General features: G+C 40.9%; 1 protein-coding gene across 5 annotated transcripts in view; it reads left to right on the top strand.

Moving 5' to 3' along the window:
* Positions 1-773: 773 nt before the first annotated feature.
* Positions 774-24,513, top strand: part of RUFY2 (RUN and FYVE domain containing 2) — a 33,106-nt gene continuing 9,366 nt past the window's right edge. The window contains exons 1-13 of one of the 5 annotated variants that reach the window (XM_036438311.2): positions 780-1,199; positions 3,206-3,379; positions 7,121-7,238; positions 11,844-11,945; positions 12,972-13,095; positions 13,285-13,346; positions 14,134-14,199; positions 16,298-16,367; positions 17,805-17,906; positions 18,038-18,154; positions 20,567-20,734; positions 22,131-22,228; positions 23,006-24,446. In XM_036438311.2, the coding sequence (XP_036294204.1) occupies positions 1,196-1,199; positions 3,206-3,379; positions 7,121-7,238; positions 11,844-11,945; positions 12,972-13,095; positions 13,285-13,346; positions 14,134-14,199; positions 16,298-16,367; positions 17,805-17,906; positions 18,038-18,154; positions 20,567-20,734; positions 22,131-22,228; positions 23,006-23,114 (1,314 nt within the window). In that variant the 5' untranslated portion in view covers positions 780-1,195 and the 3' untranslated portion in view covers positions 23,115-24,446. Of the gene's footprint in view, positions 1,200-3,159; positions 3,380-7,120; positions 7,239-11,843; positions 11,946-12,971; positions 13,096-13,284; positions 13,347-14,133; positions 14,200-16,297; positions 16,368-17,804; positions 17,907-18,037; positions 18,155-20,566; positions 20,735-22,130; positions 22,229-23,005; positions 24,447-24,513 lie in introns of those variants that run through there. The other 4 variants (XM_036438313.2, XM_036438312.2, XM_036438309.2 and 1 more) reach the window with 4 other exon arrangements.

Genomic DNA, 24,513 nt, shown 5'->3' on the forward strand with positions numbered 1-24,513 from the left:
TCTCTCATCACTGATGTTTCTCTTTCCTTCTCCCTTTGTCTCTGAAATCAATAAAATATATTAAAAAGAAAAGAAAAGCAAGAAAATGATTCTTTTAAAAGTCAGGATAGTATTTACCTCCGGAGGGGGACTGTGAGTGAGGGGTGCCTGGTGGCTTTTCCCAGGGAAGATGCTCACTCAATCTGGCAGTGGTTACCCAGCTGATCATTTTATGGTGATTCTTTTATACATTTTATCCATGTATGACCAACTCACAATAAATAAAGTTAAAAACCGAGAGCAGTAAAGAGGCATCATAGGACTTGATAATGGCCAAAGTGATGAGAATATGTCGCCCGATTTTCACGAAATATCTCTTTTTCTATTTCTAGCAACTGCTGGTCTAATAGCCCACCTTTCCCAGCTTAAACACGGCCATCTGACGTGAGGTTTTCCCCTCTCCCTCAAATGAGGAGACGCTGGCTTTACCCCGACCCCGGTTTCCTTTGATTAGTACAATGGTTCGTCCTCGCTTTTTCCGTCATTTAAAGATCTGTCAGTTACAGTTGACTCTAGCATCATCTCAGCGTCAGGCGGACAGCCCAGTGGTCAGACATCACACCATCTGCGCAGTGGCCCCCCAGGCCGGCGTCCTCCCTGCGGTCCACAAGCGGGAGGTACCGGTGTGGCCGGCAGTTTCCGCCGGGGGCTCACCGCTTCCGGTTCCCTAAATCCTCCGCTCCCGGAGCCTGCGGAGAGGACCGGGAGGCCCCGCCCCCCACCCCGGGGCTGAGAGCGCGCACGCGCCGCCTCCCCGGGGACGCCCTCCCGCGGCGCGACCGGGAGCCGCCCTCCGGCGCCCAGACCCCGGCCCTCCGCTCCCCGTCTCCCGCTTCCGGCTCCCAGACCCCGGCCCTCGGCGCCCGTCTCCCGCTTCCGGCTCCCAGACCCCGGCCCTCGGCGCCCGTCTCCCGCTTCCGGCTCCCAACCCCGGCCCTCCGCGCCCGGTCTCCCGCTTCCGGCGCCGCTGGGCCGGGGGTCCGCGCAGGCGGCTTTTCCGCTGCGGCCGCAGGCGCGCGCCCTCCGGCCGCCGGGAGCGCTGTGGGCCGCCAGGCCGGGTGCTGACGCCGTGGCGGCCGCCGCGCGTCCGAAGGGAGCCGCGGGGGCCCCGGCAGTCCCCGCCCGGGAGCGCGCCGCCGCCGCCGCCGCCGCCGCCATGGGTAAGGGGAGCGGCCCTGGGTCCCGTGTCCTGGGCTGGAGGCCGCGCCCGGCCGGGGGGACTGGAGGTGGTGGGCGCCGAGGCTCCGGGTCGGAGCGGGGGCCGGAGCCGGGCCCGGGCGGGGGCAGCCGGGGACTCGGGGGCGCCCGGGGTCAGCATGGCAACGCGCGGCTGCCCGGGTCCTCCGGTCCCCGCGCTGGTGCGCGTGGACAGGGCCTGCGGGTGCCGCGGCCGGGTCGGGGGATCGTTGGGGTCGAGCGAAGACCCCCGGGTTTGGGGTGGCGGAGGGATGGCGGGGCTCAGGTTTGGCCGGGGTGGGAGAGTGGGAGGGGGAGACAGCGGCGGCCGCAGTGCCTGTGTGACCCCTTCGCGGGGGTCCTGGGCCCCCGGAGCCTTTGGACAGCCTTGTGCGGGGAGATGGGGAGGCGGGGCGGGGGCTCCAGGCCCCGGCCGGATGCGGGGACCGGCCCTGAGCGCGGCCTGGGGGCCACGTCCGCGAGCCGGGTTGGGGCGCGGCCCGGGGGGACCGCTCCTCTCTGCACCGACCTGCCTCCCGCAGCGGCGGAGGCGCCCTTTGTCCGCTCGCCGCAGCGGGCTGTTCAGGAAAATGGAGAATTTCCATAGATTATGAAACACCCAGACGGAGTCCCAGCGCTGAGCCCACTGAAGAAATGACGGTGGAAATTTCCCACCCGCGCGCGGGATCGGAGCAGGTGTGGCTGTTTGCGTTTCGTGCCCAACAAGGGCCGCCTGAGGTCAGAGCCGGGATGGTGGGTCCCTGGGACCCCGGACTTCTTGTTCAGGGAGGAAAAGCAGGCACTTGGGGCAGGGAACTTGTTAGAGGATGGAACCTTTACTAAGTGCTTTGTTTTTCTGCACCTCGTCTTGTCATCTGTGTGTGCTGACGGTACTCCTGCCCATTATGTTAATTTAAGGTATACAGCAGTGATGGGAGTATGGGGTAGCATCTGAATGTCTGAGCAAACTGCGAATACAGTTTGCGGGAAAGAAAAGATATCTTTTTGTCAACTAAAAATGTCCATTGGCTGAAACCGGTTTGGCTCAGTGGTAGAGCGTCGGCCTGCGGACTGAAAGGTCCCAGGTTCGATTCCGGTCAAGGAATCTGTCAAGGAATCGAACCTTGCTTGCGGGCACATCCGCGGTGGAGGGTGTGCAAGAGGCAGCTGGTCGGTGTTTCTCTCTCATCGACGTTTCTAGGTCTCTCTCTCTCCCTTCCTCTCTGTAAAAAATCAATAAAAATATATATATTAAAAAAAAAGTCCATTGAGATGGGTTGTTTGAAATGTATCTGTTAAACTTGTTCTTCACCTGAATCAGCTGCGTGGAAGAACCTTCCTGTGAAGTTGGACCCTGTTTTTATTTCCTCTGGTCACAGGGAGTAGTCATGCAACATAGGCCGAGAGTTGAGATGAAAAAACAAGATAGTTAAAATGAGTGGACATTGAATGGCTTCCCCTGTACCCGCTTATTTTGTCAGTGTGTTTTTACTTGTCATGATGTTACGCGTAAGACTGGAATCTTAGAATTTTAACTACCTTTTATTTTGTGGCCAATATCATTGTATATTTTTGCCTTGGAATTCATTTTTGGATGGTTCTTGCTAGCCACCTTTTGCATGAGACCCTTAAACATGTTGTCTATTCGTCTAAACTTGTCTCTACAGAAATTCATGAAAAAACACACACACCCCAAAAAACCTCCTTCTCCCTGGAAAGGGGTTCCATAAAAGTAGAACCAATGCCAGGGACCAGCCGGTTTGCAGGATCGTGGGGAGAATTCATGAACTTGGGGGTGGGCATGATAGAGTTCTATAGTGGATGTGAGAGACGTAAAGAGAAGTTGTAGATTAGTTAGGAAAAGTAATTTGTCGGACGAGGAAATGCAAGCCAACTGTTGGTTTTAGAGGGGAAGGAAAGGGTTTGTACTGGTATATTGTTCAATGTCATGTCTTGCGAATGAAGTTGGACTCCTTTCTTGTGCTTTCAGCTACAAAAGACCCCACAGCTGTAGAGAGAGCAAACTTGTTAAACATGGCTAAACTGAGTATCAAAGGACTCATTGAATCTGCTCTCAGCTTCGGCCGCACTTTGGATTCTGACTACCCCCCCTTGCAGCAGTTCTTTGTTGTTATGGAACATTGTCTGAAACACGGTCTTAAAGGTATCATTTTTAAAATTAATTCACTTTAAGATCATCCCCCCCTCCCCCACCCCAATCTTAAACATCCTTAGAAATGTGGTGGTTTGAGGCCATAATAACTGTTACTTTATATTTTAAAATACTTGGTGGGTTGGTTTTGGGAGAAAATGTCCTACTGTTTTGTTTTGAAATGGGTGGTCTTAGAAAATGATATTTAATTTTTAAAATTTTCAACATACCCTGAGTTGGTTTCCATCTACTAGGACATTTATGTAATTATTTAAAAGCCATTAAATTTGGTGATTCCGATATGAATTCTAATTAGTTTGAGCCCCATTGAACAAATACATAGAAATAGTTGATTGTTGAGCCCTGCTGGCATGGCCCAGTGGTTGAGCATCGACCTGTGAACCAGGAGGTCACGGTTCAATTCCCAGTCAGGGCACATGCCCAGGCTGTGTGCTTGATCCCTATGGGGGGCTTGCAGGAGACGGCTGATTAAAGCTTCTCTTTGCTCATTGATGTTTCTAACTCTCCCTCTCCTTTCCTCTCTGAAATCAATAAAAAATATATAAAATAAAATAGTTGGTTGAAATCTAAACCTCCTTAGTGCATGGGAGCATGTCTTCTGGATTGGATTGTTGTAGAAATATGAGTACTCCCTGAAAACAGTAATAATAGTGAATATTATTCTATACATTTCATATTGAATAATGTGTGTAAAATATTTGTATTATATTTAGTTATTTTACATATGTTGTGTAGTAACTCTTCTTTTACCTAAAATAACTACTAATTTGCCACAGCCTTTGTGGCAGGGTTCAGGACCTGAAGGAGGGGCCAACACACAAATGCAAATACTGTGCTAGAAATAGGGGTTTAGAAGGCATTGGGGGCCAGGTGGAGCCTCTTTCTGAACACACACCTACTTCTGGCCCGACCTGCCGTTTTCTTACGGGACTACACATTTGCCCTTTAGCAATGATACAGGGATATCTAAAGCTTGGTAAATAGTAAGAGGATTATCAGGTTAGGAAATTGCCTCAAGCCACCACTATCTCTACAGATGAGGTGCTTATCAGCCCTGCTAAAGCCCCAGGTCCGTAGGCCTTCTGAGCTCGTTGGTGCATTGACAATATTGGCAAGCGGTGGCTTCCCGCACTTCTAATAACAGTGGTTGGCAGTTTAGGTTTTTAACTCATATTATCAGCATCTGTGTAGAGGGCTATATAAGTTATATTAAGGTGACTATTATAAAGGAAAAGAAGCTTGGTTTTTTGTTTGTACTTGGAGCCTAAGTAGGTTAGGATGGCTTAGGAGTTCTGACTATGGTGCATGAAAGTGTGGGTTAATTTAAAAAGCAGAAGAGGATATTTATCTAAACATGGTTTTAATAAACTGAGGAGTCTTGGCACCAAAATTTGAGAAACCCTGTGATATTATTATTGTACTCATTTCTTTTTCTTTAAAAATTTTTAAAATTTATTTTTATTGAGATAAAATTGACAAGTAACATTATATTAATCTCAGGTATACAACATAATGATTTGGTATTTGAAGTCATATTAAGAATGTTCACAAATGGCCAAAACCGGTTTGGCTCAGTGGATAGAGCGTTGGCCTGCGGATTGAAAGGTCCCGGGTTCGATTCCGGTCAAGGGCATGTACCTTGGTTTCGGGCACATCCCCAGTAGGGAATGTGCAGGAGGCAGCTGATCGATGTTTCTCTCTCATTGATGTTTCTCACTCTCTATCCCTCTCTCTTCCTCTCTGTGAAAAAAATCAATAAAATATATTAAAAAAAAAAAAAAGAATGTTCACAAATGACAATGAGATAAAAGTAGAAATCAGCAACAAGAAAAAACCCTGAAAACCACGAACACATGAAGGCTAAACAAAGAAGGGTTAACGAAGAGAACAAGGGAAGAAATTAAAAGGTACCTTAAGGCAAATGAAAATGAAAAGGCAAGGACCCCATATCTAGAGGACACAGCCAAAGCAGTTCTAAAAAATTTATAGCTCTGTAGGCAAAGCTAATAAGTAAATCTCAGTTTAAAAATATACCTTATACCTAAAGAAACTAGAAAAGTAACAAAGCACAAATAAAGGACGTAGTAAAGAAATGAGTAGCTCAGCCACTGTGACTCAATGTTTGAGCATCAACCCGTATACCTAGAGGTCCCTGGTTCGATTTCCAATCAGGACACATGTCAGGGTATCCAGGTTGCTGGGGCTTGAACCCCAGCAGGGGGCATGCAGGAGGCATTATTCTCTCTCTCTTCCTCCCCCCCTCCCTCCCTTCCCTCCCTTTTCCCCTCCACCTCCCATCTCTTCTCCACTCTCTAAAATCAATAAATCTTACTTTAAAAAATAAATGAGCGTCTTAGCTGGTTTGGCTCAGTGGATAGAGGGTTGGCCTAGAGACTGAAGGGTCCCACATTTCATTCTGGTCAAGGGCATGTACCTGGGTTATGGGCATTATCTCCAGGAGGGTGCAGGGGGCAGCGGGTCAGTGATTCTCATCATTGATGTTTCTATCTCCCTCTCTCTTCCTCTCTCTAAAATTAAACTCTTTTCTGAATTTATTTTCCTTTATTTCAAAGAATAATAGGAGGCATGCCCTAGCAATCATAGACTTATATTAGGGAATCATTTTATTTTATTATTTTAAAAAAATATATTTTATTGATTTTTTACAGAGAGGAAGAGAGAGGGATAGAGAGTTAGAAACATCGATGAGAGAGAGTCATCGATCAGCTGCCTCTTACACACCCCCTACTGGGGATGTGCCCGCAACCAAGGTACATGCCCTTGACCGGAATCGAAGTGGGAATCATTTTAAAACTACTTTGGGCCGATTTTTCTCCCCCAAGGAAAAGTTGCTTATCTTGGTGATTGTCCACGGCTGGTGCATATTATAGGCACATGGGATCTGCAGGAGAGCTGGGCAGTCTTGAGAAAGAAATGGATAGTGATTTCATGGTTTTACCCAAATCTCAGAAGAAGAAGAAAGAAAAAGTAAAGCCACTTTTGTTTAAAAGTAAAGTGACTTTTTATTTGTCCTTGGTTTACTTAATAAACTGATAAAGATCAACCTTTATTTTGGCACTGATAAAGAACGTGCCCTTATTATGGTATTTTTTTTTTTAACTAATTGCCTGCATATTTCTGATAAGGACAGATTTCAGGATCCTGGTTAACTGGCTCTTCTTGATCCGCACGGCTGTGTGGGGATAAAAGGAAAGGCCTCTGAATAATTGTATCTTGTTAGATATGTTGCTAGTAAATATTTAAAAGGAAGCTCGTTCCCAGCCGGTGTAGCTCGACAGTTGAGCTTCACCCAGGAACCAAGAGGTTGCGGTTCAATTCTCGGTCAGGGCATATGCCCCGTGGGGGGCATGCAGGAGGCAGCCAAACAATGATTCTCGCTCATCATTGATGTTTCTCTCTCTCTCTCCCTCTCCCTTCCTCTCTGAAATCAATAAAAATATATTTTAAAAAATAGCTGGGACCAGTTTGGCTCAGTGGATAGAGCGTCGGCCTATGGACTGAAAGGTCCCGGGTTTGATTCTGGTCAAGCTGGTCGATGTTTCTCTCTCATCGACGTTTCTAACTCTCTGTCCCTCTCAATTCCTCTCTGTGTAAAATCAATAAAATATATTAAAAAAAAATATATATATATATATACTTAAACAATAAAAGGAAGTTCACACAGTTATATACATATGTTGAAGTCATATTCATCATATTTCTTTTTTTCAGTAAGAAAATCATTTTTGAGTTATAATAAAACTATCTGGGGTCCTTTGGAACTGGTGGAGAAGCTATACCCAGAAGCAGAAGAAATAGGGGCCAGTGTCCGGGATTTACCTGGTCTTAAGTAAGTAATCTTATTACGTGTTCATTTCTAACCACAGAAGTGTGTGTGTGTGTGTGTGTATTTTAATATTTTTATTGATTTCACAGAGAGGGAGAGGGAAAGAGAGAGGTAGAAACATTAATGATGAGAGAGAATCACCGGTTGGCTGCCTCCTGCATTCCCCCCATGGGGGACCAAGCCCCGCAACCCGGGCATGTGCCCCTGACTAGAATCGAACCTGGACCCTTCAGTCCGCAGGCTGACACTCTGTCCACTGAGCCAAACTAGCCAGAGCCACAGAAGTATACTTACTGTTCCGTAAAAGTCCCTTACATTCTAATTTGTCTTCTCTCAGCCTTAAATAGCTTTCTTCCATTCTCTCCTAATAAATTCTGTTCAATCTTTATGGGTTATCTTAGATTTCATTTCTTTTATGGTTTTTATTAGTCCTGTCAGTAAGAATTTACTGCTTTTTAAAATACTCTTATCACTATGGTCATTCCTTATTATATCACCCACTAGAGGCCCAGTGCATAGAATTTGTGTACAGATACAGTCCCTGCAGGCTGGGGGTAGCTCCTGCATTGTACGTCTGCCCCCTGGTGGTCAGTGCACGTCACAGCGACTGATTGTTCTGTCTGGTCAATTTGCATATTACTTTTTTATGATATAGAATTTTAATTCAGCATTGTAATGCAGGAAGTTGCAAGTCCTTTTAAGGTACGATGTATCAATTATGCGTTTCTGTTTCCTGAATGTTAAACTATTTTGCAGTAATAGGCAGTCAGTCAGTAACAGTAACTGTTGGAGACTGATTAGGTTAAATCCAAGCAAAGGCTCAGGAGGTTTTGAGTTCTCAGATAAGCCATTTGAGGCCTGATGCATGAAATTCATGCAAAGGGCTCGGCCCCTGCCACGGTGGCAGCTGCCTCTGCCCCAGCTGCTGTGGCGTTGTCCGGAAGGTTGTCCGGAAGGACCTCTGGTCTCATTAGCATATTATGCTTTTATTATTATGGATAAGACATGTACAAATTACTTTCTTTCTCAGAAATTAGGACTTATGGGGCCCCCTGCCTGTTTCACTGGACAAATGTATATGAAATGTCCTAAAAGCTGAATATTCTAGCTAATAAATCAAGAGTGTTGAAATTTTAAAAACATATGTATTTTATTGATTTTTTACAGAGAGGAAGAGAGAGGGATAGAGAGTTAGAAACATCAATGAGAGAGAATCATCGATAGCTGCCTCTTGCACACACCCTCTGGGGATGTGCCTGCAACCAAAGTACATGCCCGTGACCGGAATCGAACCTGGGACCTTTCAGTCCGCAGGCCGACGCTCTATTCACTGAGCCAAACCGGTCTTGGCAGAGTGTTGAAGTTTTTATAGTCATAAAGTATTAAGGCAAAGGTCTTACACTTGTCATGATTAGTTTCAGGTGTACAGCATAGTGACCCTTGATGTTTTTTTTTCTCCCTCCCCCCCCCCCTTAATATATTTGTATTGATCTCAGAGAGGAAGGGAGAGGGAGAGAAATATAGAAACATCAGTGATGAGAGTGAATCATTGATTGGCTGCCTCCTGCACACCCCCTCCTGGGGATCGAGCCCACTCCTCGGGCGTGTGCCCCTGACTGGAGCATAAGCTGGTTCCCTTCTGTCTGCTGAGCCAGACTGGCTAGGGCTGCTTCTTAATCTTTATAAATGATAGGACTTGGATAAGAGAGGTCTGAGATTTAATATTTAAGGACAATTGAATAAAAGAAACATTTGAAAAATGAAGAAGCCTGGTTTTTTCTCTCTAATTACTAGTGTGGCACCTTAGCTTTGTTATGCTTTTTTTAAAAAAAGATGTTTTTATTGATTTTAGGAGGAGGAAGGGGAAAGGAGAGAGGGGAAGAGAGAGAAAAAGATTGATGAGAAAGAGAAACATAGATGGGCTGTCTCCTGCACACCCCCACTGGAGATCAAGCCTGCAACCCCGAGCATATACCCTGACACGGAATTGAACCAGTGACTTCTTGGTGCATTGGAGTCATACCAGTCAGAGCTGTTATGATATTTTACATTTGGATATAGTATTAATTATTGTTTGAAGGCATTGTACTGCCCTATTGATGTATTTTGCATAATCATTTTATGGAAGGCTAAACCCATCTGACAAAGCATTTCTTGTAGAAATAGTCTCACTTTTTAGAGTCATTTCTCTCAAGGCTTTATTTTTTTTATTTTATTTTATTTTTTTTAATAAGTTTTTATTGTTCATATTATTACAAATGTTCCCTTCCCCCCCCCCTACCATTGCTCTCCTCCAATAGGTTCCCACCCCACCCTCTGCCCTTTCCCCACCCCCCATTGTCCTCATCCATAGGTGCACAGTTTATGTTCAGTCTCTTCCCACATCCCCCTCTCCCCTTTTCCCCATGAATCATCAGTTCACTCCCCTTCCATAACCCCTGATTCTATTATATTCAACAGTTAATATTGTTCATCAGATTTTTTTAATTTCCTTGGTTTTTAGATTCACTTGTTGATAGTTACATATTTGTTCTTCATAATTTTTATCTTTGTTTACTTTCTCTTCTGAAAGAACCCCCTTCAGCAATTCATATAATTCTGGTTTGGCGGTGATGAACTCCTTTAGCTTTTTTTTATTAGTGAAGCTCTTTATCTGGCTTTCGATTCTGAGTGATAGCTTTGCTGGGTAGATTATTTTTGGCTGTAGGTTCTTGCTATTCATCACCTTGCCATTCCCTTCTGGCCTGCATGGTTTCTGTTGAGAAGTCAGCTGACAATCGTATAGGTGCTCCTTTATAGGTTACTACCTTCTTTGCTCTTGCTTCTTTTAATATTCTCTCTTTGTCTTTTGCTCTTGGAATTTTAATAATGATGTGTCTCGGTGTGGTCCTCTTTGGGTTCCTTTTGCTTGGAGTTCTGTGCGCTTCCTGGACTTGTAAGTCTAATTCTTTCACTAGGTGGGGGAAGTTTTCTGTCACTATTTCTTTCAGTATGTTTTCCACATCTTGCTCTTTCTCATCTTCTGGGACCCCCATAATTCTGATGTTGGTTCGCTTGAAGTTGTCCCAGAGGTTTCTTACATTATCTTCAATTTTCTGGATTCTCTTGCCTTCTAGCTTCTGTGGAGGAGTGTCTTCTGGCTCTTTATGTTCCAAATCTTTGACTTGATTCTTGCGATCTTCCCTTCTGTTTTTAGGACTCGGTAAAATATTTTTTATGTCAGACAATGTATTCTTTATTTCTTGTTGATCCCTTATCATTTCTTGTTGATCCCTTATCATTTCTTGTTGACTCCTTATTAATTCTAGTTGATCTCTTTTCATGTCCTCATAGGTCTTATCCATCTTTTCTAGGAAATTCTTGAAAAACCTTATAAGCGTAGATTTGAACTCTATATCCAGACGCTTTTTGTCCTCCATTTCTTTCGTTTGTGATCTTTTTTGTTTTCGCATTTTGCAGTTACAGATGGGACGGGGTTTCAGGGTGGAGCCTGCAGCTTTGGCTTCCGTCAGCCCCGCCCTATGCGGGTCCTTCAGTGCTCGCTGCTGGCACCTCAGAGAAAGGTGCCCTCGATTTTCGCCCGCTTCCAAACTGTCTATGCTCTCCCACAATGAGCCCGGTATTGGGGTTCAGTTCAGTTGGAAGTGGAGTTGGAGGTGGCGTTCAGAGCAGTCTGGAGCCCCAGTCTCCTTCCCATCAGGGCAATCCCGCGGCACAGCCGACCGTCCCTTCTCTGCGCGCAGTGTGCGCGCCTCCGGGACCTCCTTTCGCCGCTTCCCCGGGGTTCCGCCTTACAGTCCGGCTCCCTATGGCTGAGCCTGAGTCCCCGGGGTCTGGCCTAGAACTGGGGTTCAGAGCAGTCCGGGGCCCAGCACAGTCGGAGTTTTATCTCCTTTCTGCTAGGGAACGCCCGCCAGGCACTGCGCCTCCCCCTCCTCTTCGGCTCCGTCCTCTCTGCGCGCTGCTTCTCCGTACCTTGGGCTTTTCCAGCTCCTCCGCGCCTCCTTCTGGTTTTCTCCTTGCTTCTTGCTGTAGAATTTCCAGTCAGTCAACCTTCCTGTAATTCTGGGCAATGTCCGTTTTATATTTTAGTTGTATTTTATTGAAATTGTTGTGTGCGGCTGCAGCTAGGTGTTCACCTGGGCGCAGCCATCTTGGATCTCCTCTCTCAAGGCTTTAAACTAGGGGTGTCGAACTCAATCAGAGAAGGGGCCAAAATCTAAAATCCAGCCTAAATCGCGAGCCGAATAGTTTACTGAACAGTCATAAACTGTCATTGTGATGGAAACGCAACGGAGTGCAGTGATGACAGCGCGGTGCGGGCCACATTGCAAGGCCTGGCGGGACGGATTTGGCCCGCGGGCCTTGTGTTTGACACATGTGCTTTAAACGGTTCCTAGATGTCCTGCAGGTGCAAACTTACCTTAAGAGATTTAAATAGCGCACAGGGATTGGTTTGCATGCTCAAAGAAACTAGTTAAAACTATAGAAACAAAGACAAAACTATGATAAATTGCCTTTTTAAAAATTGTACCTCGGCAGAGGTAGGACGTGTGGTTTGTGCTCTTGGGCTGGGACTGCTTTCTTACCCGTTGGTTTACTTTTCAGGACCCCCCTGGGTCGGGCACGAGCATGGCTTCGTCTAGCCCTCATGCAGAAAAAAATGGCCGATTACCTTCGTTGCTTAATTATTCAAAGGGATCTCTTGAGGTTAGTACCATTACATCATGTTCACTTTCATTTTTTATTTCATTGACATTCTGTCTCCCCAAAATCATTAAAGATGTGAAAAAGGACTCGTAAAATACGATAAGATGGCATAAAACAAAGGGAGGTGCGAAATGAGTGAGAAAATCATGGAGGAAGTGTAACATTGATTAGGAACTACCCTAAAAAAATGATAAGGAAAAAATTTATATTTTATATTTCTCAGTCAGTTTCCTTTTTTAAAGTCTAATACACATATTTTTTCTAAATTAGTTAATTTTATGAATAAAAATATATGTGAAGTTTGGGGCTTTAATTCAAGGGGTCTTTTTTTAGATCTTGAATATCCAACTACTGCTTCAACTGTATTGTGGGCTTTCTTTAAACTGTGAGTTTAAATTGAAAGCCAAGTGCTTAGGACAGACTTTCAGAGTAAGACAATGAGTTCTTAAAGGGAGTGGGGCCCATGGTACCCCTCACTTCTCCCTTGTTCTTCTAGAGTGCCTGTCTGATGTTCTGGAGAATTTGTCATTTTTGTTTTACTTGTGACTCCAGTTCCTCTTCGTTTACCCATTTTGTAAATGAGGATGACTATATTTTAAGCACCTGCAATTTCTCAATAATATTCTGAAGTGATTAAATATTATACTATACATGGGATTTAAAAAAAATATTTTAAAAAATTGATTTTAGAATGGGGTCAGGGGAGAGAGACAGACAGACAGACAGACATTGATTGGTTGTCTTTCCCAAGTGCCCCAACCAGGGATCAAACCTGCAGTCAGGAATCGAACCTGCTCCCTTTTGGTACAGAGCATGGATGATGCTCCAACCAAGTGAGCCACACCAGCCAGGGCTACATTGGACTTCTTGAGGGAAGCATGAGACAGTGATAACTAGTTCTCTGAATATACTTCGTCAAATATTAGTTATAAAAAAATATTTTTATTGATTTCAGAGAGGAAGGGGGAGAGATAGAAACATCAATAATGCGAGAGAATCATTTTTTTATTATTTTAATTTTCACAGTGAATTCTATGAATATCACGCACTGATGATGGAAGAAGAAGGAACAGTAATTGTTGGGCTGCTGGTTGGCCTGAATGTGATAGATGCTAATCTGTGTGTGAAGGGAGAGGATTTAGACTCACAAGTAAGTAAAGTGACTAGCACCAAATGCAGTGTTTGCAGTTTGCACGGCTCCTCTCTCAGCCAGGTCTTACTCCGTCAGTTGCAAACAGTGCTGTTAAACAGTAAAGGAAAATTAAGAATGAAATTTATTTGTATGTTATGGATCCATCTGATATTTCTCCCCTTTAAATAACTTTATTTATAAATTCAGGTTGGAGTGATTGATTTTTCCATGTATTTAAAGAATGAAGATGATATTGGAAATAAAGAAAGGTACGATTTCCATACGTTACTTCACATGTATTTTTTATGTGGCTCTTTATAAATCAGTATGAGGTTCATCTATTTACCATGTGGTTTTTATTTCCTTTATTTGTGTGGATTTCTTGCTTTGTTTAGTTTTCACTCCCATCTTTATAAAGCAAAGACCACTTGGAAGGAGGCTTTAGAATGATGTGTAACTTCTGTTTTACACGTTAATAGTTAATAGACCCATTTTAATAGTTATGTTTTGTGATAAAAGGGATGAAAGCTTACTCACAAGCTTACATATGCTGGTTTATTTCAAGAGCTAATTGTGTGTGTTTGTTTAAATTGTTTTATTTATTTGTACATTGTAATAATAATAAATAGTAATTGTTTATTCAGTTTTCCAACTACTGAAAAGGAAGGATAATTATGTAATATAATAGAGGTGCTAATAATTGCTATGGCAGTTATAATATGTAAATGTATCGAACCTGTTGTATGCCTTAAATTTACACTGTTATATGTCAATATATTTCAATAAAAAATAAATCATACTGATGCAAAAATTTTAAAAATATACTAATGGTACTGTTAAATCTAGTGTTAGTAAGTAGTTTATTTAATAAAGATTATAGTTATTTAGTACACAGTTTACTGCTACATAATTTTGAAGTTTCTTGAATTTTACTTTAAAGGCAAAATAATGTTTTACCATTATGACTTTACAACAATTTTAGATGATATAGACATTATTTTTGGCATCCAATAAACACCTCTCCATTGAGCACAAAACTACTTTTCTCCCCTCTAGGAATGTTCAAATTGCTGCCATATTAGACCAGAAGAATTATGTTGAAGAATTAAATAGACAACTGAAGTAAGTGTTATGGAAACTTGGAATACTTAGTGCATTTATGGCTATTGTCTTAGGGTCCCCCTCTTTGCAGGGCAGCTTAACCCTATTCCCTCTTCACATGTTTGAGAAGGGGTTGAGAAGACAGAGAAAATCTCTCATCGATGTTTCTAACTCTCTCTCTCTTCCTCTCTGTAAAAAATCAATAAAATATATTTTAAAAAATGATTTTAGAGAGGAAGGGTGAGGATTTGGGGGGAGGAAGGGAGAGAGAGAGAGAGGGAGGGAGGGAGGGAGGGAGGGAGGGAGGAATGGGGAGGGGGGGAGAGGGAGAGGGAGGAAACATTGATTTGTTACTCCACTTATTTAAACTTCTTGTATGTGCCCCAACTGGAGATTGAAACTGCAGCCTTGGGGTATTGGGATGACACCAAACTGAACACCTGGCCAGAGCCTGCATATATTTTCTTAAAACTTCTCACCTTCCCCCAGTTCTTTACACATGAGGTAGCATACTTTTTTGGTTATTCTGTACTTTGTTTTTACTCAATAACTTATGGTAGAATCTATTCCATTTGGTTCAAATGAGCTGTCTCAGTTATTAAATTATGTGTGTGTTAATCAGATACCACAATCCTAATGCCATACTTTTGTATGTTTTTATATATTAAAAACATTTCATTGTTTTTCTAATTAGAAAATAGTTCTGGTACTTTTAGAATATTTCAAAAGTATAGAAACAGATTTTTAAAAAGTAGAATTACCTCTCACTAAAAGTCACTATTTGAGGGGGAGATACACAATGGTAAGAAATGTACACATATAATACTTTAATAAAAAGGGGGGGAAAGAGAATAAAAGCCACTATTGAGAATTTACTGTTTTTATAAGTGCTTTGATTATTTTTTCACTAGAAGCCTGGTGCACAAACTGGTGCATGGGTGGAGTCCCTCAGGATGGCCTGCAGGGATTGAGCGCCAGCTCGTGCCCCTAGCCTCACAGCCCCGCCTGGCACCTGCCTCACCTGCTCCACCATCGCTCCTGTGGGGGATCGAATGGGCCAGGCCCCCACCCGGCTCCCTCAGCATCTGGGAGCTGGGCAGCGCCCTGCCTCCTGCCGTGGCCACTGGTCACCGTATGCAGGGCGGTTGGTGGGGCGATCGGTCCCTGCTTGCACCTCACCTGCCTTGGCCTGGTGCCGCCTGCTCACCACCTCCACCATCCCGCTGTGGTCCCGCTCTTGTTGCCTGCTGTCAGTGCCATGTCACTGACACCGCCATGCTTCACACTGCCCCCAAATTCATGCACTAGGCTCTAGTTTAATATAAATAGAAAAACATTTTTCTTGTTTCACATCTAAGCTTAAAATGCCCATAGTTGTTTCTGAGGCTGTTATAAATTTTTTGAATCTATTGTAGATTTCTACTATAATGTATTATATATAGCATATTACATTGTATCAGAGAAAGTTTGAAATGGTAAAATCAAACAGGACTTAAAAATTAGACTCAGTAAAATGTATAATAATGCCCAGTCTTGATTGATTTAAACAGGAATATAAATAAGTTTTTTCATGTAGTGGAACCTGATTTTTTACTGTATCCTTCAAAGACAAATGTTTCCTTAGCTTCAGGCTGACTGGGTACCTGATAGTAGGTATCTCATATTTGCATTTCTCAAAAATGGTGATTTTGAAGGTCTTTAAGTTATTATGAAAGTGGAGAGAGGTAATAGAATGGGGTTTCTGTTGATGAATACTGTTTATAAGCATCATTAAAGTTTATCCTTTAAAAATAATTTTAAATTTAGTTTTAATAATATTTAGTTATCTTTATGTGGAATTTCTATTCCTAAATAGTATAAGTTACAGGTAAAAGGGACCCTAAAAAGACAAAAAATAATGAGCAGTATCAAATGAAATTTTAATAGAAATATTGGTTCTTTTGCTACAGTCTGTATTGTTCTAGTTAAATCAAGTTATTCTGACTTAATGAAATTCTCACACTAAAATATTCAGACAGGGCAGTTGGTGAATGTCGTTTAACATAGAGAATCCAGAATAACATACTTTTTCTTGCCTTCGTGAGTGAGTTTGAATGAGTTTTTTCTTCATTAATTTCAGCAGCACAGTCAGCAGTCTCCATTCAAGAGTTGATTCATTGGAAAAGTCAAATACTAAGCTGATTGAAGAGGTATTGTCATCACAGTCCTAGTATTTGTGATGCTTTTTCATTTTCAGTATGAGTGTGTGAAGCACATACACATTGTCATTAGGATGATGCAGTCCTTGTAATATAGTTGTGATTGAGACGTTTGAGAGAAACCACATATCTCAGGTGAATCTGAATTGTTTCGAGATACTCAACTTCTAAAAATGAGCTTCAAAGATAAAACTCAGACATACTCTTCTGTAAATAAGCTGTGCTTCTCATTTTAAATCTGGATGACCTGAAATTAGATGGTGCATATTTCTTATGTATGAAAAACATTTCATTGTTTTCCTAACTAGAAAATAGTTCTGGGACATTAGAATATTTCACCTATAGTTAAATTACCTGCTAAAATGATACTCTTCCTCTTGTTCCACAAGTCAGATTACTTTTCTTTTCAAGCATGATCATATTCACCATTTCTCAGCCCTCTCATGTGTAAAATTTATCCCACGTGCTCCAGTTTTCTGCATTTTCAAAGTGGCTATCTGATGGTCCAAGAACCAGAATTTTAGCTCTTTTTTTATACTATTTTTATATAACTTGAAAAAATATCTATCAAACCATAGATGTATTACTTTATATTTTCAGAATTATTTTGTATAGAGGAAGAAATCTGTTATTCTATTAGTGCTATTTTCCATGTTAATTAAAATTATTTCTTTTAAAACTTGCCCAGTTTTTTCAAACCTGGGAACATGTGGTTGTTTGCTTGTCTGCAGTTAAGAATGCATCTTTGTTTTGATAGTTTGGGATCATCAAAGACTGCTCATTGGTTCGTGCCTCTTGTTGGCCTTAGGCACACTATGAAGTTCAAGTTGTATCCCTGATAAATTATTCAGAAATTGACTTGCGAGCCTACGTTGTGGAGTAGCCCCTGCTTCCCTTTCCTAGGATCCTTCTTTTTATTCTGGGCGTCAGCCAAGCCTCTTAGCCATTCTTGTTTAATTCTGATGAGAGCTGACTCATATTGGCCCTGCTCACTCAGTGTGCCATGTTTCACAGAATATCCTATTTGCTTATCATGAATGTCATTTTTAATGATAGTGAAACTTTTTTTCCTTACAGATATTTCTGTCTTTACACAAGTCTTTACAGTTTAGCTGTTTAACACATAATTCTTTATATGCTTACTTAGGCACTTTATATTCAGGACATATTGTAAACCAGATAATAGTATGTTTCGATTGACATAATGTATATCGACTAACAAAAGGAAATAGTAGAAATTAGTAAATTTATTTCATTGATATCTTGGGATAATGGGGGCCTATTTTTTTATGTAACTTTTTGTAGCTGTGAGATTTTTACTAGCTTTAGCATTTTATTTTCTATTATTGATAGCCTTGAACATAACCTGTAAAGCAAATATAAATAAAGCTGTTTAAATTTTTTTCTTGCCTATTTCATAATTTTTAGTTAGCAATAGCAAAGAATAATATCATTAAACTTCAAGAAGAAAATCATCAATTACGAAGTGAGAATAAGTTGATTTTAATGAAAACACAGCAGCACTTAGAGGTAAGTATAGGCAGATTGCAAACAGACTGTCTTGTGTCAGAAATTGTTACTTGTTGGGACTTTGGTATAGATTGGATATTTCTGTGCTGTGTTAATAATAGCGATTATAGAATAAAAAGCTTTCTTCCTAGGTTACCAAAGTGGATGTGGAAACAGAGCTTCAAACATACAAGCATTCTCGGCAGGAGCTGGATGAAATGTACAATGAAGCCAGAAAGCAGCTTCGAGACGAATCGCAGTTGCGACAGGTATGATCCGTTAGAGTTACATGAGGTCATTAATAACAGTTCCATTACTGTGATTGTTTATTTTTAAGCAAGCACTACTTAAAATCTCTTTCAGCCTTATTCACTTAATCCCCTCATTCACTTAATCCCCTCAAATTCCTTTTTTTAAATATATATATATATTTTATTGATTTTTTTACAGAGAGGAAAGGAGAGAGATAGAGAGCTAGAAACATCGATGAGAGAGAAACATCGACCAGCTGCCTCTTGCACACACCCCACCGGAGATGTGCCCGCAACCAATGTACATGCCCTTGACCGGAATCGAACCTGGGACCCTTCAGTCCGCAGACTGACGCTCTACCGCTGAGCCAAACCGGTTTTGGCGTCTTTTTTTTTTTTTTTTTAATATATTTTATTGATTTTTTTTTTTACAGAGAAGAAGGGAGTGGGATAGAAAGCTAGAAACATCGATGAGAGAGAAACATGGATCAGCTGCCTCCTGCACATCCCCCACTGGGATGTGCCCACAACCAAGGTACATGCCCTTGACCAGAATCGAACCTGGGACCTTTCAGTCTGCAGGCTGACGCTCTATCCACTGAGCCAAACCTGTTCGGCTCCCATTAAATTCTTTAAGTTCTCATTGTATCTGTGTTTTTTAAACAGTGTTTTTAAATTGTTACTGTCTGTGTTTGTGAAATAAATAGATTGTGACTAGCACTACCAAAAAGGAAACAGAATAAAATGTCGTATTCAAATATTAGTGGAATCATATTTACAATTAACGTGTTACCTTTTTAAATTAAGAAATATAACACCTACAGAAAAAAAAAATGAATAGCTTAATAGGTTAGCATGTAAATACTTGTATAACTACCTCCCAGGACAAGAAGAGAATATTGTCAACTTCTTCATCCCTTTTGCAATTTGTCTTTAATATTAGGAAACATCTTTTCCTTTTGATGTAAACTTCTTTTAGCAAAAATATTGAGTTATCTTGGCTTTCACTTATATGGCCTACTTCATTTTTCTGTCTAAGGAAAGTCAATACTGAGATTTTGAGGCAAAAAATATTCATGAGCCAGTAAAACAGTAATAATTGACAGAGTGTTGGAAATTCTTTCATTTTAGCAAAATATTTATTATTTATAGAGAGAAGGGCAGAGAGAGACAAAGAAAAACATAAATTTGTTGTTCCACTTTATCTAGGCATTCATTGGTTGCTTCCTGTATGTGCCCTAACCAGTGATGGAATCTGCAACCTTGGTGTATTAGAATGATACTCTAACCAAATGAGCAACCAAGCCAGGGCAACATTTGAAAATATTTAGAATGTTGTTATAGGGCCTGATTTATTCTCTTCAGTGGAGCTTATAAGTGAAAAGGAGTAGTTTACCTATTGAATATAAACTTTTGTTATTAATCCTCACTCGAGGATATTTTATTTTAATATATTTTATTGATTTTTTACAGAGAGGAAGGGAGAGAGATAAAGAGATAGAAACATTAATGAGAGAGAGACTTTGACCAGCTGCCTCCTGCACACACACTACTGGGAATGTGCCCGCAATCAAGGTACATGCCCTTGACCAGAATCGAACCTGGGACCTTTCAGTCTGCAGGCAGACGCTCTATCCACTGAGCCAGACTGGTTTTGGTGAGAATATTTTAAAATTTATTTTTAGAGAGAGTGGAGTGGAGGGGGAGAGATAGAGAGAAACATCAATGTAAGAGAGACACATTGACTGTTTGCCTCCTGCATGTGCTCCAACGAGGGCCAGGGATCAAGTCTGCATCCAAGGAATGTGCCCTTGACCAGAACTGAACCAAGACCCTTCCGTCCCCGGGGTTAGCGCTGTCCACTGAGCCAAACCCGGGGACTGCTGAGGGCTAGAAGCTTGTATTTTTATATCCTCAGCCAAGGAGTTAAACTGCTGAGGGCTAGAAGCTTCTATTTTTATATCCTCACCCAAGGAGTTAAACTGCTGAGGGCTAGAAGCCTGTATTTTTATATCCTCACCCAAGGAGTTAAACTGCTGAGGGCTAGAAGCTTCTATTTTTATATCCTCACCCAAGGAGTTAAACTGCTGAGGGCTAGAAACTTGTATTTTTAAATTCTCACCCAAGGATTTTTTTTTTAAATTGATTTTAAAGAGAGGAAAGGAGAGACAGACGAGAGACAGAGACAGAGAGAGGGAGAGAGGGAGGAGAGAGAAACATTGGTGTGGGAGAGGTTGGATTAGTTGCCTCCCACATGCATCCTGACAGGATTGAACCCTAATCCTTTTTGGTGCACAGGAGGACACTCCAGCTAACTGATCCGTCTTGCCAGGCTGAATAGAAATTCTTCCTTGGTCTCATTAACTATTGTGTGTCTGACTTTTGACATCCTGAAGTGGCATCTAAACTGAGGATATATTGCAATTATAGGATGTGGAGAATGAGTTGGCTGTACAAGTTAGTATGAAGCATGAGATCGAACTTGCCATGAAATTGTTGGAGAAAGATATCCATGAGAAACAAGATACTTTGATAGGCCTTAGACAACAACTAGAGGAAGTTAAAGCAATTAACATAGAGATGTACCAAAAGATGCAGGTAAGGAATGTTTTTAAATTCTTGGAATTTCTTGTTATATAAATTGAAAATGAATATTTGTATACAAGGTTTGGTTTTTAAGAGATGAGCCTATTTTAACTGTGCTATACTGGTTATAAAAAGCAATGAGGCTTGTTTTATTTCTAAATGGAAGCTTAAGAAATGTAGCAATGAAAAAAGTATCAGAGAACGAAAACTTCACCTATCTGAATTTGTTTTTTAATTCTGAATTTTTTATTTATTTATTTTTATTTTTTTCATCTGACACCATCTTTAATGGCAGTGGGCACGGTGGGCAGCAAACTGGCTGGAAGGTCCTCCGGGGTCGGAGGGCATGACGGGGCTGCTCCCAGCCAGCTGGGGGCCGGGCTGAATTTGTTTTTTAATTCTGAATTTGTTTTTCATGCTTCATGAAAGCATGAAGGTTAAATCTTTTGGGAAAACTCGGTCCAAATATGTAAGGCATTTTTGTGAACTTTAAAAAACATTTTTTTTACTAGAGGCCTAATGCACGGATTTGTGTAAGAATGGGCCTTCCTTCGACCCTGGCTGCCGGCACTGCCTTTGCTCAGGGCCTGTGCGTTTGTTCTATTCACTTCACAAATAGCCTCCTTTCCACCTTCTCTCACTGCCCAGAGGCCCAGAGCTGCTGGGGTGGTGCGGAAAGCAAGCATCCAGCCCCTCCCCTGGATGCTCATCACCTATATATGCAAATCAACCTGCCCTATTTGTTGGGTTAATTTGCATACTCACCCCTGATTGCCTGGTGGGTGTTGTTAAGGTACAGTCAATTTGCATCTTTCTCTTTTATTAGTGTAGATTGATTCAGAAAGGAAGGGGTGTGGGGGGGAGACAGAGAGAGAAAGAGAAAGAGAAAAAACATCAGCGAAGACAGAATCACACTGGAGATTGAGCCCATAACCCTGTCATGTGCCCCGACAAAAAATCAAAAACAACTGATCTCTTGGTTCATAGGTCAACACTCAACCACTGAACCATACAGGCCGAGCTTTGTGAACTTCTTTATACAGTATAATCCTGAGAAAGATTTGATTGAAATGGTTTACTCTAATGATTGTGAATTTTCTTACAAAGTTGACATTTTTGTTAAGTAGACTAGTTGCCAAAATCTCTTTACAATTTAATTTGAAAAATAGTGTAACAAGAGCTTATTCTGTTTTCTTCCAAAAACATTGAAGGCTGTTTCCTTTTCCTTTACTATATTTTAAATGAAGACTGGTAGTACTACTGCTTAATGTCATAGGAGTATTTTAATCTATAAAATTAACTCTGCTCATTTCAAAGTAACAGTCCCATAGCAGAACAGTGTACAAAACTTACAAATATTCAGGGTTAAAAATCAAAACCACTGTAGTTTTTATGTTTTTCTAAATAGGGTTCCGAAGATAGTTTGCAAGAAAAAAATGAAATAATTGCCCGACTAGAAGAAAAAACCAATAAAATTACTGTAGCCATGAGGCAGCTGGAACAAAGGTACAGCATTTCCAGTCTTAGTTTTTTTTTTTCCTTCCTTTCTTTCTCCCCCTTTTCTTTTATTCAACTCTGACATCTGCCACAAAAAAAAAAAAAAATTAAGGAAATTTAGGTTAGGACATGTTTTTCTTTTAGCCCAGCAGAATTTTGCCTTTTTTGTTTTGGTTGCGTGGAATCAAGTTGCTTTATATGAAGCTGATTTCATTTGAACTTGCCATTTTATATGTATATATTTTAAAGGCTTAATACCAGCAATTTCATGTGGTACAATCTATTACGTTACATAAAACAAACACACAACCAGAAACCTCGAAAAAATGTAAAGTGAACAAAATTCATGGTGAAGTTGTTCCTGATTGGTTTCCATGCATACTGGTTATCATATCCTTTGTCATTCACCATCTCTCTGCCTGAAATCAAGCTTTCTGAGTTGACAGTTGAATTGTGTTTTCTTTGAGGTAGGCTCCTTAACTCAACCCAAGAGATAATTTTGTTTAAATTTAATTGTTTTATATTGGCATTTTTCACTTTTATTGTTGGAAAATGTAATGTATTTCCATTGACCTGTCATGTTGGTGTCAACATATGTCTTATCATTGCTTTCTTTGAATCTACTTATGAAAAACATAACTATTAATGCTCTATTGACATGAATATTCTTTTATTGACATCCTCTTTCTTCTTTTTTCTTTTTTGTTTTCTTTATCCCCATTTTTACATTTTGGACATCTTTATTACCTTTTTCTGTCTTTGATTTCTGTCCATTCCATTATGAAGTGACAATGATTTGTTAACTCAAACTAGGACAATTGCAATGTCATTGGTGAAATGTGCCAGCAGTGACACTCAGGATCAGTACAAGCTGGTCAAAGATATATCTTTCTAAAAACCAACCACTGTATTTAAATAGACTAAAAGAGAATCAACAATTTTACAATATATTAAATAGAAAAGAATTTATGCTATTAAGTCTTCTAAAAGGGTGTTAGGGACCTTGTACACTTCTTGATCAGCTGCTGTGTTAATACACTGCCATAAAGCAGAGTGGATGCACTTGGATTTCCAAAACTCATCCCTTAGACCCTGTGCACAGGGCTGATTTTGAGTATTAATCTTTGGAGGTCAGGATTTTAAAATGCAGCTTTATCTTTTTTGCTACTTTTTGATGGAAAATATAAAAAATTAGTTTAAAATAAGTTAATCATTAGTTTCACAATGTGTTGGCACAGATTCACCACCCCCTCTCCCCCACCCCCACTATTGGTCCCTTCCTTGCCTGATGGCTCTTTTACTAATTTTAAAATATGTTTAAAATAGTTTGTAACCCAGATTGGCCATCATCTTGTGCTTGAGCCCTCAAGTTTTTAGTTCCCTTTAGCACTCTTCTGTGATGGCACAGCTTCATGGCCTACCTCACACTGACTTACTTTTAGTTTCTGTAACATGAAAACACTTGTGTCCCCCCCCCCCCCCCCAACCTTAATATTTTAAATTTAGAGATAACTTGAACGTTACTCTCTTTTCCTTAGAAGTAGCATTCATACTTCATAAATATGTGAGGGTTGCCCCATTGGTATGGTTTTAAGGAAGAAAAGAAGAGGCAATATTTTTGGTTAGTTGAATAGAAATTTCTCTTAGGATTCTTTAAAAGGAATTAATGTCTCTTGAATACTTGAGAGATGTTTTCTTATAAATATATTGAAGTTTCATATAAGAAATCCTAGATGGCCATAGGAGTCAGGGAGTGGAACTAAGCACAGGGAGAAGCAATGCCTTACAAATAAAAACAGAAAAAATGGAAATCACATTTTTAGCCAATTTTTAAAATGCAATGATGAGGAACAAAAAATAATCTCTATAGAATGTTGCCAATTAGTACCAAATTCTTTTAAATCTTAAAACACAAACACACATATACATACAGCTTTGGCATAAATTAGTAAGTGTGTAATGATCCTATGGGGAGAACTAAACTATTATTTGAAGTAATTGCAGGTCTTTGCTCTTGGCCTTGTTAGCACACTCGATTCCTGGTATATACATCCTAACATAATATATGACAATGCGGTTTCTTCACCTAGTATAGACATAAGTACTGTGCTTTTCACACCTATTCTACTTTGACAGTTGATTCATTATGCTCTACAAAAGTGGTAAAGGCTGTATTGCTTTGCACTGTTAATTATAAACAAGAAATAAAACAAATTTGAAGATAGTATTCTGGGCATATTATATGTTATATTGAAAAAAATCACAAAACAATTTTTAGACATTGTGTGGCTCTT

This window comes from Pipistrellus kuhlii, unplaced genomic scaffold, assembly GCF_014108245.1.
Source record: "Pipistrellus kuhlii isolate mPipKuh1 unplaced genomic scaffold, mPipKuh1.p scaffold_m20_p_15, whole genome shotgun sequence".
NCBI classification, from domain to species: domain Eukaryota; kingdom Metazoa; phylum Chordata; class Mammalia; order Chiroptera; family Vespertilionidae; genus Pipistrellus; species Pipistrellus kuhlii.